Genomic DNA, 19042 nt, shown 5'->3' on the forward strand with positions numbered 1-19042 from the left:
CGGCCAGCGGGGGCAGCACGCCGCATCTGGGCGGCCCGGGCCCCGGGCGGCCGAGCTCCAAGGAGGGGCGGCGCAGCGACACGTGCGAGTACTGCGGCAAGGTGTTCAAGAACTGCAGCAACCTCACGGTGCACCGACGGAGCCACACCGGCGAGCGGCCTTACAAGTGCGAGCTGTGCAACTACGCGTGCGCGCAGAGCAGCAAGCTCACGCGCCACATGAAGACGCACGGGCAGATCGGCAAGGAGGTGTACCGCTGCGACATCTGCCAAATGCCCTTCAGCGTCTATAGCACCCTGGAGAAACACATGAAAAAGTGGCACGGCGAGCACTTGCTGACTAACGACGTCAAAATCGAGCAGGCGGAGAGGAGCTAAGCGCGTGTGCGCGCGTGTGTGTGTGTGTGCGCGCACGCGCGGGGGCCCGGGCCCCACCCTGCGCACCTGTACAGTCGCCCCGTCGCCAAGCGAGAGAATGCTGACCTGACACTTGCCTCCGCGTCACCGCCGCTCGGCGCCCCCCGCGGGTCCCCGGGGCCCAGGGGAGGTGGCCCTCCAACCTAACCTGTGTCTGCGAAGTCCTATGGAAACCCGAGGGTTGATTAAGGCAGTAAAAACAAAAAAAAATTGTGGAGCCTTTTAACTGTGCAATAATTTCTGTATTTATTGGGTTTTGTAATTTTTTTGGCATGTGCAGGTACTTTTTATTGTTATTCTTTCTGTTGAAATTCCTTTAAGAGATTTTGTTGGGTATCCATCCCTTCTTTAGTTTTTTTTTTTTTTTTTCCTTCCTTTAACCCAGTAGTAGCCTGAGCGATGACTCCTGAGCTCTGTAGAGGGGAAGCTATATTTTAAATTATAATTTGGGGGGTGGGGAGGGCGCTGCTTTTTTTGAAATCTAAGCTAAGCATGTGTAATTTCTTGTGAAGAAGCCAACACTTAAATGACTTTTAAAGTTGTTTACTTTTTTATTCCTTCTTTTTTTTTTTTTTGTCCTGAAATAAAAAGTGGCATGCGTTTTTTTGGGGGGAGGGGGGTGGATGTACAGCGGATAACAATCTTTAAAGTTGTAGCACTTTGTTTCAGAATTGGAATGGAGATGTAGCACTGATGATGTCCTGAGTAAGGGAGGCCTTTTCTATGTTGACTTCAACCTTGCCATACATAAGGAAACCTTTGAATGGTGGGCCTTCCCTCCCCACCGCCCCCTCCGCCCCCCGACAACAAAATACTCAGCACTGCCAGAGAAACAGGAGTTTTTGAGGACTTTGCCCCAGGAAATGGCCCAAGAGCATTCTAAAATTGTGCATTCCCAGCAGATCCCATCCGTTTCTTGGAATGTCGGTGTGCCGTGGAATGCCATTTCTGCTATTTGCCATAGATTAGACTGAATAAAATAGGCTGAAGGTACTTTGGGGGGTAGATAGATGGTGGTGGCCTGCAATAACACAGAAAGGAAAGAAACCAGCCGTGTTCTTTCAGGCTTCTTCTGGCTTGACAGTTTCTCTCTCTCTTTTTATCACCCTCACCACTGAAATCCTAAGTCATACGTTGCTACCAGTGACAACAGACCGTTTCTCAAGCAGACAATGTCCTGATGGTGACTGGAGGGGAGTTAGTATTCCCTCTGCACACTGATGACATTATACAGATGGGGTGGGGGGAATCTTGCCAATTTCAGTTCCCTTTTACTGCAAAGTGGGAAGAGTTCCATCTGAAGGTGCCCAGCGCTACTTCGTTTTTGTTTGTTTTTTCTATCCCCTTAGGTTGGAAGGTACTAAACATTGGACTGTTCAGATTAGAATTTGAATTCTGTTGACCCGCACTTTAAAGCTTTTGTTTGCATTTAAATTAAATGGCTTCTCAACAAGAAATTGCAGCATCTTCTTCTTTTTGGCCCAGAGGTGGGTTAAACTGTAAGGGATGGCTGAGATTGAGTGTCAGTATTGCTAAGCGTGGCATTCACAGTACTGGCACTATAAAGAACAAAATAAAATAATAATTTATTGGACAGTGTTTCTACTGCCATTCAATTTGATGTGAGTGCCTTGAAAACTGATCTTCCTATTTGAGTCTCTTGAGACAAATGCAAAACTTTTTTTTTTCTTTTGCAATGAAAAGACTTTAAAAAAAAAAAACGAGAAAAGTACATTTCTTTAGAAACAAAGCCACATTTACTTTAAATAAATTTTCAAAAATCCTGGTTGAAGACGTGAAAATGCCATAAGACCCAATCAAATGAAGAAATAAACCCAGCACAACCCTGGATATCCATTAGCTGAATTAACCTCAGCCCCTTTTGCCTGTGGGACAACGCTGCTTAGATGTGGAGTGGAGGTGACTTACTGCTGAATTAAAACTCAAGTGACACAAGGTACAAGTTGATATTGTTGAATGAAAAAACAATTCAGGAACAATGGCTAATTTTTTTCTAAAGTTAAATTTAGTGCACTCTGTCTTAAAAATACGTTTACAGTATTGGATACATACAAGGGTAAAAAAAAATTGTGTGTATGTGTGTTGGAGCGATCGTTTTTTTCAAAGTTTGCTTAATAGGTTATTAAAAAAAATGCCACAGTGGCTGCGTGTATATTGTTTTTTTTTGGTGACGGGGTTTTAGTATATATTATATATATGAAAATTTCTTGATTACTGTAAAAGTGGACCAGTATTTGTAATAATCGAGAATGCCTGGGCATTTGACAAAACAAGAAAAAAAAAAAAAACCCTTTTCTTTTCCTTGAAAATGTTGCAGTAAAATTTAAATGGTGGGTCTATAATAATTTGTTCTTGTCACAGTAACTGTAAAGTCGGAGTTTTAGTAAATTTTTTTCTGCCTTGGGTGTTGAATTTTTATTTCAAAAAATGTATAGAAACTTGTATTTGGGGATTAAAAGGGGATTGCTACACCATGTAGAAAAAGTATGTAGAAAAAAAAGTGCTTAATATTGTTATTGCTTTGCAGAAAAAAACCCCCACATTTCTGATCTGTGCTTAATTCTCTCCTCCCACCTCCCTCTGGAATGGATATATTGGTTGGTTCATATGATGTAGGCACTTGCTGTATTTTTACTGGAGCTTGTAATTTTTTAACTGTAAGCTTGTCCTTTTAAAGGGATTTAATGTACCTTTTTGTTAGTGAATTTGGAAATAAAAAGAAAAAAAAAAAAACAAAAACAAGCAGGCTGCCATAATATATTTTTTTAATTTGGCAGGATAAAATATTGCAAAAAAAAAATTTGTATGTTAAGTCCTATTGTACAGGAGGAAAAAAAAAAAGGGTTGTTTGACAACCTTCGAGGAAAAGAAACAAAAGGAAGTAGCTAAATGCTTTGGTTCACAAATCATTTTAGTTGTATATATTTTTGTCAGAATTGGCCTCTACCAAGGACTGTTCAAAATAGGGCTTCAGTCTGAATGCCCTGAACCTTGCATCAAGGCTCCCTGGTGTGGCCACAGCAGACCGGATGGGAAATTCTTTATTCTCGTTGAGTGGAGAAATCAGTTTTTGTCAAGATGTCGGTACCATTTCACAGAGCCCTCCCTTCTCTACGAGGCATCTGTAAAGATGTCAGACGTGGGGGAGAGAGCGCATGCCTTCTCTTCACCACCACCACCACCACCACCTCTCCCACCCTTCAGAGCAGAAAGAAATGCAAACCGAGCTTTCTCTAGTCCTTGAGAGAACGTCAAACAAGCAAGCAAAACAAAACAAAACAAAATGTGATAAAGGGAGCTGGCGTATCAGCCAGGCGCAGGTGACGTGGTCTGCGGCTGGGACCAGTGCAAATTGAATTTCAGGAAGGGGTCCCCATCACAGCCGGGACCTTTTCATCCGTGGAGAGTGGTGGCCTGCTGTCTTTCTTACTTGCTCCGCTGCTTTCTCTCCAGAACCTACATTCGTCAGTCTCCAAATGCCTAGGGCCTGGGACGAATTCGGTGCCTTTCCATAGTTCTTTCTCTTTCCTTCCCACGTGTTTCCTCTCCATCTTCCCACCTCTGTCGGTCCTCGATGTGCTCATGTTTATCAGATTTATTTCTCCCTCTCTGTCCCCCCACCCCTGCCCCTCTTTTTTTTTTTTTTGTAAAGCCAAGTAGCTTTAAGATAATAAAGTGGTGGTTTTTTGGATGAGGGAATAATACGTTTTTAAAAAAATACCTATATCAGGAAGCCATTTTTTATTTCAGGAACTCTAAGAAACCATTATATTTCAGGTTATGAAAGTATAAGCAAGCATCCTTTCGGGCAATTTCTTTACCAAATGCAGAAATCTCTCTTCTGGGCGCTTTTCTGTTTAATATGCTTTTCCTCCTTGCCACTTACCTTTGCAAAGTAAAAAGAAGGGGGGAGGAGGCAGAAGATCAAGCTGAGATGTTTGTTTCCTGCCTGTTTGACCTGAAGCCCCACGGGCTGCCCTTTTCTCCGGGTGCCCTGGGGAGGTCCTTGAGCAGCCTCCAAGGCAATCCTCCTGTAGTAACAAAAGCTAGCCAGCTCTCACCAGCTTCCGCAAAGTCACCACGATGCCAGAATCAAGCCATCCTAAAGCACAAAGATTGTGTCTCTGTCGACTGCAGAGAAATGAGCATTTTTGCTTCTCTTTTTTTGTGTTTAAAAAGCCAACACTGAAGCAGATGACCCAGTGAGAGAGGCCCCGGGCCCTGGGGGGACCCCGCCGACCCCAGGCCGGTTTTCCACACTGCCACAACTTGATTCAAAGATGCCCCCAATTGGAACCTGCCACTTGCCATTTGAGGGTCTTTCATGGGGGAGGAGGAGGAGGCTGACTTCCTCTAAGCAAAAATGTGAAAAGTAGGGAAGTCAGCCTTTCGTTCTGGTCCTAAGTGACGGTCAAGGATTTTTGTGGAACACAGGCAAACCCATGAATTTTGGTGCTCCTTGTATCAGCTCTGCGAAGCAAAGTTACATTGAGTTAAGTTGTTTGCATTTGTACTGGCAAGGCGAAATATTTTTATTACCTTTTCTATTACTTATTGTATGAGCTTTTGTTGTTTACTTGGAGGTTCTGTCTTTTACTACAAGTTTGGAACTATTTATTATTGCTTGGTATTTGTGCTCTGTTTAAGAAACGGGCACTTTTTTTTTTTATTATGGATAAAATGTTGAGATGACAGGAGGTCATTTCAATATGGCTTAGTAAAATATTTATTGTTCCTTTTATTCTCTGTACAAGATTTTGGGCCTCTTTTTTTTCCCTTAATGTCACAATGTTCTGTTCAGCATGTGTCTGCCATTTCATTTGTACGCTTGTTCAAAACCAAGTTTGTTCTGGTTTCAAGTTATAAAAATAAATTGGACATTTAACTTGATCTCCAAACCTTGTCCTTTTCTGTGTCTTTCCAGGGTAGGGGATGGACAGCTTATTTCCAAGGGTGAATTAAAGGTCTCTCTCCATCTTTCTCCCGACGCAGGCCCGTTACTCTCGTGTCCGAGAGCACAGGCAGTAGTGGCCTGAGAGACCAGCCGTGCTTTTTTTGACCTCTGTGAGGCTGTGATGCGGAATAGTGGTTCTCACTCCTGGTTACACGTTGGAATCACGTGAGAGTTTTTCAAAATCCCTGTGTCCAGGCCCCGCCCCAGACCAATTTCTATCCGATTCTTTCGAGGCGAGATCTAGGCATCGGTATTTTTGAAAATGACCCAGGTGACTCGCAAACAGCCAAGTTTGAGACCAAGTGGTATAAAAGTAAAAGTCCTCGTCTGGGAATGACAAGACTTGGGTCTAGTTTCTTTCAGCTAACATTTCCTGAATTTCCAGGGAGAGCCACTGGGTGAGGGGTCAGAAATGAGTAGGACAGAGGTCTGGCTGCCCTGTGTCCTTGGTCTGGTACCCTTGGGTCCCCATCGTGAAGGGAGGCTGTTTGAGTACAGAGCATCTCCACCCATCCATGAGTTTGAATGGAATCACACAGGAGCACCACCTTCTTCCTGCCCGCTGTGTGACAGGTTGATAGATTGGAGCATGCTTTTCTCGGGGATAATATCACAGATCCAGAGGAGGAGGCATGGTCTTTTGGAAGGAAATAGCCTTTCACTGGGCTTTTCCCAGTGCTGGGCTTGGAGCAGTCAGCAAGATGGAAGGGGAAGATGACAGCTTCCCATTGGGTTTCAGCCACTTAATAAACCACTGCTTTCCTTCTACGAGTGAGAGGCAGAGCCCAGCCCTGAGTGAAAAGGGATCAAAGACCCACCGAGTTCTCGACTATTATTTTTTTTTCTGGTCACATCCCAAGGCATGTGGGATCCCAGTTGCCCAACCAGGGGTCGAACCTGCAGCCTCCTCAGTGAAAGCATGAAGTCTTAAACACTGGACTGTCAGGGAAGTCCCCCTTGACTACTCTTCTCATGTTTCTGGCTCTTTAAGACACAAAAAATGTTCCACTCAAGTCACTTTTCTGCAAACTCACTGGACGCCATTCACAAACCAGGTGGGCAGCCTGGGAATCTTCGCAAAAGACTTTGCAAAAAATGAAAACAACACCAAGCTATGTTTATGAAGATGCTGTGTGGGTTCTGCCCACAGAGGTGATCGCAGGAGTGAGGGCCATATGTGCCTCTGTGTCCTGTCTCCAGAAAGTCACCATTCTCCCAACATATCTAAGCACTGGACGGATACAGGGTTAAAGATGCATGTGCTGGGGAACTTTAAAGTCCAGCACCCAAAATGGAGTGGGTAACCATTCAGGAGAAGCCCTGCCCTGATTTCTAGGCTGTTTTTTTGTTTTGTTTGTTTGTCCAGTCGCTCAGTCGTGTCGGACTCTTTGTGACCCCATGGACTGCAGCACGCCAGGCTTCCCTGTCCTTCACCATCTCCCAGAGCTTGCTCAAACTCACGTTGGTGAGTTGGTGATGCCATCTAACTATCTTGTCTTCTGTCATCTCCTTCTCCTGCCTTCAGTCTTTCCCAGCATCAGAGTCTTTTCCAGGGAGTCGGCTCTTTGCCTCAGGTGGCCAAAGTATTGGAGCTTCAGCCTCAGCATCAGTCCCTCCAATGAACAAAATTTCTAGGGTGTTGAGAATAAAAACTCCCTGTGAAGAATTATGTTCTTTTCTGTAGGTCCTGGGCTCCAAGTCTATCTCTCACTGGCTTTAGGATGCCTGTCTGAGCCATGTGATTTTTCCTGCCTAGAAAACTGAGCAAATAGCAGAATTGAAATGCTAAGCTGCCTTCTGATTAGGGCACGAGGGAACGTGCTCATTTGGGGAAGAACCTCCATCTGAACGTTGAGGAACAAGCACCTAATCTGAGCACAAAAAGTGCTTGGGATGACGTGTCATTCACACTCAGCGGGGCCCTTCTGGCCCAGCCCTTCTAAGGAAGCCCAGTTTAGAGATCACCAGCAGGGCAAACACAGGAAAAGCTCCACTCAGTCCTCGTTGTCTCACCAGTGGCTCTGGGACCTCAGGCCAATCCTTTCCCTTTTCTGGGCCTCAGTTTCCCTATCTGTAAAATGGAGCGTTAAGGTCATCTGGAAGGACCCGTTTAGCCTTCAGATCAGCATGCCGTGTGCACAGAGAGGAACAATATTTGATGGGAAAGTTAAAGTACGAAATGTTCCGTATTTAGCTGGTGAAAATCAGGGTGAGAATGGGTTCTCAACAGAAAATCCCGTGGTTTTGGTGGCTGTACCCCGGAGTCGCCAGTCTCAAGTCATAGAGTCTCGTCTCCTCTTTTTCCAGGTGGTCCCAAGCATGACAGGGACCTCAGAGCAGGCTGCTGAACAGCTCACTCTTCAGCTGTAAGTTCAGCAACTAAAGCTGGAAAACATCCTCTTCTACTTTGGAGGTAAAACAAAATGAATAGAGCTTTTATAAAAAACGCTAATGTGATGAAACAGATAATGAAACTTGTGACTTTCAAGCCAGGGAAGATGAAATTCTGACTTTCTTATGTGCTGGTAAAATCTTAGTCACTAATTGCCTGCTCTGCCTAACCTTCAAAACAATTTTATAGGATTCTGGTTAAAGACCGTTTAGGATGTGCTAAAGAAGTCAAAGCAGAGCGAGCTTAAAAGTCTATTTAGTTCCCAAAGCCAAGACTGAGCTGCAGGTCAGGCCTGGGCACACAGGAGGTCAGGCCTGGTCTTTGCTCTTGGGGGCCTCCTTGTTTAATGAGAGAAATGCCTTATGAAACAAGGCTGCAGGATGGGGCAATGTGGGCAGAGAGGAGCCTGGAGGAGGGAGGCAGTGATCAGTTGTGGAGAGGGAGGATTCGGGAAATTGTGCTGCTCTTTGAAAAACGTGTAAGGGTTCACCAGGAAGATGAGCACAGGTGAGGAGAAATGGCCTGTCTTGCAGAGGCTATGGCACAGGAAAATACATGGTTGTTGGGAAAGTACAGTAAAGCCCACGGAGAAGCAAAGTCATATAGTTAGTTGGACCCTGAAAAGCATCTAGTACAAATCCGTCTAATACAGGTATCTTCTCCCAAACCCTAAAGTATAGTACATCCATCTGTTTGTTTATCCAGCCATCCGTCTGTCTACCTGTCTGTTTATCCACCCATCTATCTATCTATCCATCCACCCATCTACCTGTCCATCCCTCCATCCATCCACCTACCCTCTTATCCTTTTATCCGTCCATCTATCCAACCATTCTATCCATCATCCATCCATTTATTTATCCATCCAGCCAACCATCTACAAGTTGTTCATTAATTAACATTTATCAAAGATCTATGCTGTGTCAGAGACTCTGCTCAGAAGTTACAGATCATCAAGACTCACACCTGCCTTCCTGGGGTTTACCTTTTAGTGGGCAGAAGGGGACATCCACCCATCTATTCAGTTATTTATTTCCTTAATGATCCCAGAGCTCCTCCTGAGGGCTCCATACTCCTAGGCCCTGGAGATGCAGTCCAGGGCTTGGATGACTCCCAGTTAGCTGGGGATGCAGTGAGTGAACCGACAGTAAGAGTTCTGTCTTTCGGATGGGAACACAGAGTCCAGCAGGAGGCTGGAGGAGACGTGTCCTTCGTTACAGGTTAGGAAACCCCGTCCTTGTCCCAGGCATCCATGTGTCCTGCCGCCATCCAAACTGTTTCCCTTTACTGTGGTTTCCTTCTCACAGGACATGATCGAAATATACCTGTGTCCCGTGACCTTCTATAATCAAAGATGTAAAAAATAAGAAACATCTGCTACTGCTAAGTCACATCAGTTGTGTCCGACTCTGTGCGACCCCATAGATGGCAGCCCACCAGGCTCCCATCCCTAGGATTCTCCAGGCAAGAACATTGGAGTGGGTTGCCATTTCCTTCTCCAGTGCATGAAAGAGAAAAGTGAAAGTGAAGTCGCTCAGTCATGTCCGACTCTTCAAGACCCCTTGGACTGTAGCATACCAGGCTCCTCTGTCCATGGGGTTTTCCAGGCAAGAGTACTGGAGTAGGGTGCCATTTCTCTGGAGCTAAGAGAGGTTTAATGTGTAACTATGAAATTGAGAAATGTCTAGTGTGGGACATATCCCAGGAGGTGAACCCAGAGGTCCTGTCTAGAAGTGGGTGGTCACTGTCTCTGTTCAAGCCCCACGATGCTATAACGAGCCTGACATGTCGCTCATGGGACAAGCCATGTGAAATGTCTTTGGCTCAAAATGCATTGCAGGCTGAAATTTCCAAAGGGTAGGCAGGTCGTGCAGGAAAGCCAGGAGCTACTGCGGATCAGAGATGGTATCTCCCTCCCCTTCTTTCTTCCTGGCTCTTCTTCCTTCCTTCCATTGACAAGATTGTACAAAGCATCTACTCCATGCCCCATGGTACGGTGAGGAGCTGGTAAATGAAAGAGAGAAATTCAGAGGCAGACCACAGGTGAGGCTCCCAGCCCTCCAACCCCATCTTTGAGACCAGCCTGACTCAGGCTTTGGGCCTGCATTTGGTGCTGTAATTGAGGGTTCCATTTTGTTGCCTCTATCATGTTTCAACCATGTTCCTCTATCTTCTTTTGAAAGCTCTGGGGTTGTGTGTATTAAGAGGTAAATGATATTGTGGTCATTTGGTCTGGTCATGTTATTCTCAGCAACTGTACTAAGTATGTGCTGTGCTGTGCTTAGCCTCTGTGGACTATAGCCCACCAGGCTCCTCTCTCCATGGGATTCTCCAGGCAAGAATTCAGAAGTGGGTTGCCATGCCCTCCTCCAGGGGATCTTCCCAACTCAGGGACTGAAACCAGGTCTCCCATACTACATGGAGATTCTTTACCATCTGAACCACCAAACAATTCCTAGAGAGAGGAAGAGTTATATGCCTACAGATGGTCACTTTGACATTTCATTAAATTCTTTTGTAACAGGTCCACAAACTTCTGAGGAGGCCAATAGGAAGCATAATAAAATATAAATAAGCAGCAGGGTTATAAATAAATAAGAGATGAAACGATGAGCTAGGCATATACACCTATGTAAAATTACAGCCTAGAGAAGCAGGCTATATGCTGCTACACTCAAATCATAGATCTGAATCCACATTTCTTGGTACCTAAAGGGAAAAAAGAAACATAGACACGTCGCTTATTATTCATGAGGAGAAGGCATTCTGGTGAATGACGTACACGATGGCAAGATGTTAGAAGCAGCCTCTGTATTCAACAAAAAAGGAGTGAGAGAATGAAAAAGAGTTTGTTCAAGTGGAATATTTATATCCATTGGAAATGAGGGGGCTGAAGACTTTGGTAATAGTTGAGATGATGTCAACTTTTAGAAGAAGAGAAAATATTCGTATGCTGTGATTCCAAATGATCTAGCTAAGTGTCGGTGTGGATCCGACTCCGCGCTGGTTGTGGTTTCCGACTGAGTTCATCTTTGTGAGTTCCCCTCTGGGTGAATCTGATGACTTCTGCTATAAAAGCTGCTTTAGCACACATTCGTGGCTGCTTCTGCAGGGCCCCAGTGTCTTCAGCTGGTCTGGAAAGGTAGTGCAAACCTGGATCCCACACACACTTGGCCCCAGTGACTGCTTCCACCCAAAGTCCAGAGAGGTCGCACGCTTCTTCCTCGTGCTCCAGACGGTGTAGCATTTCTTGTCCAGCTTTTGTTGGCAGAGCAGTTCTTCAGAATCCAGGCTTTATGAAGAAGGGTCCATTCTAGGTGCCCAGTGTCATGGGGACGGATGCCAGAACTCTAACCCCTTAGTTCAGGTTCTGTTCCTGGACTGGCAACCCACTCGCTGTGGAGTCCGCTCTCTCTGCTTTGGCTGTGATTCCTTTTGCTTTCCAGGATTCCCGCTTTTTGTTGTTGTTGTTTGGTTGCTCAGTCATGGCCCACTCTTTCGAGACCCTATGGACTGTAGGCTGCCAGGCTCCTCTGTCCATGGGATTCTCCAGGCAAGAATACTGGAGTGGGTTGCCATGGCCTCCTCCAGGGGATCTTCATGACCCAGGGATCCAACCTGCATCTCCTCCATGGAAGATGGATTTTTTACCACTAAGCCACAAGGGAAGGCAAGTTACATCCAACTTCTTTTTTTTTAATTACAGTTGATTTTATTGTGTTAGTTTCTGGTGTATAGCATGGTGATTTATATATACACACAAGGAACTAACACACTGGTGGCTCAGATGGTAAAGAATCCACCTGCCATGAGGGAGACCTGGGTTCAATTCCTGGGTTGGGAAAATCCCCTGGAGGAGGAAATGGCAACCCATTCCAGTATTCTTGCCTGGAGAATCCCATGGACAGAGGAGCCTGGCGGGCCACAGTCCGTGGGGTCACAAAGAGTCAGACACCACCGAGCAACTAAGAGCAGCACACGTGTATTCATTTCATATTCTTTTCTATTATGGTTTATCGTGAAAGGATTCCCTTTATTTGAGTTTAGACACACACACACAGATGCATGCATATGCTATATATAACTATATACTGTATAACTCTACAACTACAGCTGTATATAAAGCTGTACAGGTCTGTACGATCATATATATGAAACTATAAGCATACATAGAGTTATATATACAAGTATCTAACGACTCTATTGTTATATACGTATCTTCTATGTGTGTAGTTGTGTATATGTAAGTCTGTGTATATAAAAAGGTAACAGGAAAACACGTGTTTGTGACATTTTATTCATCTGGAACCCTTATCCCTGATTTCCGGGACTTAGCATTGGGAAATAAATATCTCTTTCGATAAGTCCATATAGTTCATTTGTATTTGAATCATGTGAAGTGTTGCATTTCCTTTCAAGCCCCGGCTGCCAGGAAGCTCCGTATAAATTTAATGTTCAATCACAGAGTCAGTATTAGGTTGAGATTAAAAAGATATTCCTCCTTTGATCCATGTGGTGATGTAAAAACATATCCTTTCTTCAATATTATTTTTGAGTTTCTATTTTGGTAGCCTCACTGGACATGTAATGGCTTCCCAGGGGACTCAGGGGTAAAGAATCAGGGTGCCAATGCAGGGGACGCAGGTTCCATCTCTGTGTCAGAAAGATCCCCTGGGGGAGGAAATGGCAATCCACTCCAGTATTCTTGCGTGGAGAATCCAAAGGACAGAGGAGCCTGGTGGGCTACAGTCCATGGGGTCACAAAGAGTCAGACACGACTGATGCCTAAGCACGCACCGTGGACATATGATCTTACTGTAACCTCCTCAATACTTTTTAGAAGATGGTGAGTTAGAGAACTGTAAATAAATAAATAGATAACTCCCTCCACCCCTGGGGCCATCCCAAGACATTCTGCTGAAACTACTTTGCTTCCCCAGACCCCTGAACTTCTCTGTCTATGGTTGGTCCTGACTAGCTTGTGATCGCCTGGTATTGTCCATCTGAACTGTTTTCAAAGTCTCCTGTACTGTTCCTTGTTTTGTGAACTTGGAAACTTGCGTGCAGTGGAAAGAATGTGGGATTTAGAATTGGAAGCACTTGAGACTGAGTCTTGGCTCTGGGGTCTGTGATCTCCTGGCCTCAGTTTCATATCTGCACTATGGGGACAAGATCGCCTCACTGCAGAACTGTGAGGGTCGAATAGCATAAGGTAGCCAAGGCCCCTGATACCTGAAGGTGCCCAACAAAATTCCACTTGCTGTCCCTTTCATTTCTGGGTCATGGTCTCAGCTTCCCAGCAAGCCCTCAACCGTGCCCCTTGTCACACCCCAGCCTCTTTGCCCCCTGCCTCCCACCCCTGCCCACACCCCTCAGTCTGCAGAGAATCCGCGGTCTCCCACCCTAGACTCCTGGGCTCTGGGAAGGTTTGCCCCCTCCTGCCCTGCCCCCACCGTGTGTGTGTCTGGGGGCGCCTCGCTGGGCATAGTCACGGAGACACCCACGTGGCCCAGTCCTGAGCGCCTGGCAGCTGGGCAGGGGGTGGCTGGCATGTGGGGTGGGGGCTGCTCTGTGGGCGGGGTGCGGGTCTGCCTGGCCTGCCCTTGCTCGTGGGAGGGGCCGGGGCCTGGCAGATGGGAGCCATCACGTGGCACAGTCTCCCTCTGTCTTCCTGTCTCTCTCCTGCTCCCCCGCCTCCCTCGCCCTCCGCTTTCTTGCTCTGTCTGTCTGTCATTGCTGAGTTGCCTCCGTCTCTCCTTCTGTTCTTGCGTCTCTGCTCTTTCCTCCCTCCCCTGCACTGCACACCCAGAGTGCATACACCTCAGGGAGCGTCCCTCTGGGCAAAGACGCTGCGCAACACCCATCTGGGTCATCCTGAGGGCTCTAGGGACCGGTGGCCCTGTCCAGAAGCCTGCTCCTCCCTGGAAAAAGCCCCACAGGCTCCCTGAGGACGTGGAGCCCCCAAGCTTGGTCCACATGCCAGTTCTCACACTCTTTCTTGTAGGAGTATGGCCCATGGTGCTCAGTCGCTCAGTGTGTCCAGCTGTTTGTGACCCCAGGGCCTGCAGCCTGCCACACTCCTCTGTTCATGGAATTCTCCAGGCAAGAAGACTGTGGTGGGTAGCCATTTTCTCCTCCAGGTGATCTTCCCAATCCAGGGATCGAACCTGTGACTGTTGTGTCTCCTGTATTGTCAGGCGGTTCTTTACCACTGTGCCACCTGGAAAGCGCCCACACCAAAACCCATGGAGCTTGCACTTAAAATACAGATTCCCAGCTCACGCTGTTTGGAGATTCTCTATCAGCAGGTTTGGGGCCTGGAATGTGCATTTTAAATATAAATCCTGAGAGATTCTGATGCAGGATATCTGGGGGAGTTCACAGGTGAGAAGCCCCGTGTGGGTCAAATGAGTGCTCATCCTCAGAGCTGACCTCTCCCCAGACCCCGCCCCTGCCAGCTCACGCCTCCTGGTTCCTCATCTGTGTTTTCTCCCAGGTCTTGCTCCAGCCAGTCCCATCAGCCCGTTTCCTTCTGTGCAAACTGGGTGGATGTGTGTCCCCTCCCCCCACAGCATGGTTGAAGGATTGATGAATTGATGCTTGAGGAAAGGCTCTGAAGGATTTACATTCCTAGATATATGGTAGGAAGTGATGGATATGATAAATGTGTGTGCTCAGTCGAGCCTGACTATAGGACCCCATGGACTGTAGCCCACCAGGCCCCTCTGTCCATGGGATTCTCCAGGCAAGAATATTGGAGTGAGTTGCCATGCCCTCCTCTAAGAGAGCCTCCCGACTCAGGGATCAAACCTGTATCTCCTAGGACTTCTGATTGGCAGGTGGATTCTTTAGCACTGAGTCATCTGGGAAGCCCAGATGTATTAAATAAACAACCACATAAATGATGGCTACCCCAAGTCCCGGAAATCAACCCTCAATATTCACTGGAAGGACAGATGCTGACGCTCCAATCCTTTGGCCCCCTGATGCGAAGAACTGACCCATTGGAAAAGACCCTAATGCTGGGAATGATTGAAGGCAGGAGAAGAAGGGGACGACAGAGGACTAGATGATTGGATGGTATCACTGACTCAATGGACATGAGTTTGAGCAAGCTCTGGGAGATAGAGAAGGACAGGCTTCCCTAAGCCTGGTGTGCTGTAGTCCGTGGGGTTGCAAAGAGTTGGACATCACTTAGCAACTGAATGACAACCCCGAGTCCACCTCACTGGCCTCTGTGCATCCCTCAGAGGAAGCCTCCTGCCCCTGGGAACACCGCAGGCTCTTCCCAGACACCCAGTCTTTTCCCATGATGTCCCTGCCTCCTCTTGTCCCTTCCTACCTCCCCGTGTCCTGTGGGACTCATGGCTCAAGGCCCCCTCCTGGACCTCCTGCTTGGCAGACCACCTGACGCTTTCTCACCTATGGACACCTAAGCCCTGGCGTGGTCCCCTGTGGCGGTTAACACCCTGAGTCCTGAAGGGCTATGGGTTCGGGAAGGAGGAGGTGTCCCACTGTCCTCAGTGGAGGGACACCCACCTGCTGTAGGGGGAGTGCAAAACCCCAGGAATCAGCTGCCTGTCCCTCCGAGGCAGCAGCAGGGAGGAGGTCAAAGCCAGGGCCGAGACCACCAGGTCCCTGGCACCTCTTTTGCCATGAGCCTTCTTCTCTGATCCCCCTTAGATGATAGAACCATTTGGGGATCATCTCCATTGTAGCCACTGCCTTCCTTCTGGGCCTCGACTACAGCATCCATCATGGGTCCCTTGATTTTAGCTCTGAGGCTGGATGACTTGGGTTGGGATCCCATTCAGCTTCTTTCTATACGAGTGACCACCTGGGGCCTCAGTTTCCTCATCTGTAACACGTGGGTAATAATGCTACTGATGTCCTCCAGTTGTTGCTGTGAGCTGTGAAAGTCGCTCAGTTGTGTCCCACTCTTTGCAACCCCACAGACTATACAGTCCATGGAATTCTCCAGGCCAGAATACTGGAGTGGGTAGCCTTTCCCTCCTCCAGGGGATCTTTCCAACTCAGGGATCGAGCCCAGGTTTCCTGCATTGAGGGCGGATTCTTTACCAGCTGAGCCACAAGGGAAGCCCAAGAATGCAGGAATGGGTAGCCTTTCCTTTCTCCAGCGGATCTTCCTGACCCAGGAATAGAACCAGAGTCTCCTGCATTGCAGGTGGATTCTTTACCAGCTGAGCCTCCAGGGGAGCCCCATGCGTAAATAAGATATGGCATGCAAGGTGCTCACGCAGGGCACTGAGTCAACACTCAATAAGCATCAGTCAGGACCATTCACTGCTGACACCATCTCAAAATCCCAGTGACTCATTCTATCATAATTAAGGTTGATTTCTTGTTAATGTTACAGTCCCATAAAGTGGCTCCTGGGCAGCTTCCTATGGAGAGATTCAGGGATTCCAGCCCGTTCTTTCTCGCTTTGCTGACATGTTCTAGAACTGTAGTAGCCACCAGCAAATGCTTAAATCCAAATTAATTTTTAAAATCAATAAAATTAAAGACTCAGTTCCTCAGTTGCACTGGCCACCTTTCAAGGGCTCAGTAGCCACAGGTGACCAGTGGCCATCAAACCGGGCAGCCTACACAGGACATGTCCACCTCTGAAGATTAGTCTTCTTGGGGGTCTCTGTTGGATCTCAGGGGTCTTTGCTGGATCCTCGGTGCTGAGCCATCAGCATTGGGAGATATGGAGAGTGACACACAGATGCCCCGCTGGGTCAGGGCTGGGGGTGGAGACTATCACTTCTGTCCCCATATCCCCTTGAGCAGGCCGAATGACACGGCCTCAACCTAACCTCAGAGGGCACCGCGGGGGCTTCACTGTGGAGTTCTCTGTCACTGCTGGGTTCCGTGTACCTGCCCCATTCCACCCCCTTCCCTTTCATTTCTCAGCCTCACCTCACGTGGTCCCCAGGAGGGAGAGCACAGATTCCCAGGGGCTCTCTCAGAAGAGGAAGCAACCGTCTTTCCTAGAATTCCCTAGCCGCCTTTCCCTCCATTCTCATCCGCCTGAGAGAGAAGGCAGAGCCTTCGGTCTGCGTGGTGGTTCTTGAATCAGTTCCTGGGCCAGAAGAAAGTCAGGTGCTGGTTAATCCTGGTTTCCTAAATCAGTCAGCTGGCAAGGTGCGGGGCAGGCTAGGATGGGAATGGAGGGGGGCAGTTTCTACCCCACCCCAGATTATAGGTGCCACCCAGTGAGGGAAGGGCGGAAGACGCTGGCGAGAGATCCCACAGCCCTCTGGTGTGCCCTGCTTCATGCTGGGTCCTCTGCTGGGCACTGGGTTTGGTGGGGAATCCTTCTGACCTGGGCATGGTCTCTGCCACCAGCGACTTTGGAGATTTGCAGGGAATGACGTTGGAGAACCCGGCCCAGACGAGGGTCAGCGGGGGCACCCTTGGGAAGGGTAGAATGGCACAGAATCTCTAAGCACGTCCCCTGGGGCCTAAGGAACCTTGCTGCTTAGTGTTCGGATGCTCTGACTTCTGTGCTTTGTAGACAATTGGCCATCTCAGATTTTCCCCAGGGGCGATCGTGTGTTCGCCTGACCGTGGCTCCTTCCTCTTGGCTTTTGGATTCCTTCCTCCTCCTCCGCCCAGACTAGCAGCCTCATCCTACCCTCCCTCAGCTAGGTATTAGCATCCCAGGTAGTTTTTCATATTTTTCTCCCTAATGAATGCAGAGTGCTTTATTTATTTATTTATTTTGTCAGAAGGCGCCCAAGCATTTAGCAGTTACCAATGATCAACAGTACATTTTGCAAACAAGTCATAAATTTTAACAGCAATTTGTCTACGAATTGTGACCTTTTGATGATGTATTTGATTTTTCCCGAGAAGTTGAACTTCTTTGTCATCCAAGTTTGATTCATATTTTAATTTTTTTAAAAGCAAATGGTCTGTATAACACATTGCCACATTGAGCTGATTGCAAATGCTATTTGGGTTGCAGTCAATATTTTAAATTTATGCCATGCAAGATACACAGGGAGCCCCCGGCCCACTTTACCAACAGCTGCAAATCCACACATCTCTGCCTCTGACATTTTATACTCTGTAGTTTTCTTAATGTTATATGGATTTTTTTTTTTAAAGGAAGGGTAATTTATGCCAGTGCTTTTTAATGAGACACCTTTAACCAAAGATAAAACACGTCCTTCTTCCTCCAGATTCCACCCTTTCGGCCTGGGTGTTGCAGATCATTTTCCTATGGAAAAGGTTGTCGGCTCTTTGAATCCCCCAACTGGTGCATTACTGTGTGTTAATTACCTCAGGACGAGAGTGGCTCAGAAGCAATCATCTTTGTTTGTTAACACACCCTCGCTGTGCCACCACTTCCCATAAATAAAACATAACTGAGATTACAATGTCATGTTTGCTGGGACTCCAGACCCCGGTAACCACTCTAGCACAACACACCAGGCATTCCCCAGGCAGCCGGCTTCCACTGCCATGCCTCAGTCATATCTAAGGCATGACTGTCTTGGTGGGGCCAGGACAAGTTCTCATTTCTCCATCGTCTCATGCCCACCATGCTTCCCTGGTGGGTTAGATGGTAAAGAATCTGCCTGCCAATGCAGGAGGCCCAAGTTCGATCCCTAGGTCGGGAAGATCCCCTGGAGAAGGGAATGGCTACCAAGACAACTCCATTATTCTTGCCTGGAGAATTTCACGGTCAGAGAAGCCTGGTGGGCTGCATGCAATCCATGGGGTCACAGAGTTAGATATGACTGAGGGACTGGCACTTTCACTTTCATGCCCACCAGGTGCTGGCCAAGTCTGCAATTCAGAGATGGCTGGCAGGGAGCTGACTTTGTTGCTCTTCTAACTTAAAAGAGTTAGGCTTGTTAAATACCCAATGGTATTTTTAGTAGCTTGCAAGGGGCTGGAGTGGATAAACAGAATGAAAAGCTGAGGTCAGGAATTTCGCATGGAAGGTTAGTGGGAATATCTGATGTGACCCACAGACAGTCAATGATTTATTCATTTCAGTGCACTGTTCCACACACACATAAGAAAAAAAATAAAGAGATGGCTGATAAGAAAGACATTTAGTAAACTAGAATAATATGAGTAATGAAATTAGGGCAAATGCTGCTTTAAAAAGAGGAAGTGAGAATAAAAACACTCAAGACACAGGGTTCTGAAGTTTGGTTGGCAAGTTTGTCTCTGAGTTTCCTGGCTCCCAAAGAGAAAAGGCGTATATTGATTGGTGTCGCTGGTGTGAGAAGAGCC

The 19042-nt window shown here is 47.2% G+C and overlaps 1 protein-coding gene across 1 annotated transcript in view; it reads left to right on the forward strand.

Moving 5' to 3' along the window:
- The window catches only part of BCL11B (B-cell CLL/lymphoma 11B (zinc finger protein)), a 101446-nt gene extending 98281 nt beyond the window's left edge, over positions 1-3165 (forward strand). Inside the window, 1 exon segment of the mRNA XM_010851430.1 lies at positions 8-3165. Within this exon segment, the coding sequence (XP_010849732.1) occupies positions 8-377 (370 nt within the window). The 3' untranslated portion in view covers positions 378-3165.
- Positions 3166-19042: the final 15877 nt, after the last annotated feature.

The sequence above is a fragment of the Bison bison genome, unplaced genomic scaffold (assembly GCF_000754665.1).
Source record: "Bison bison bison isolate TAMUID 2011002044 unplaced genomic scaffold, Bison_UMD1.0 scf7180017864302, whole genome shotgun sequence".
In the NCBI taxonomy this organism is placed as follows: Eukaryota; Metazoa; Chordata; class Mammalia; order Artiodactyla; family Bovidae; genus Bison; species Bison bison.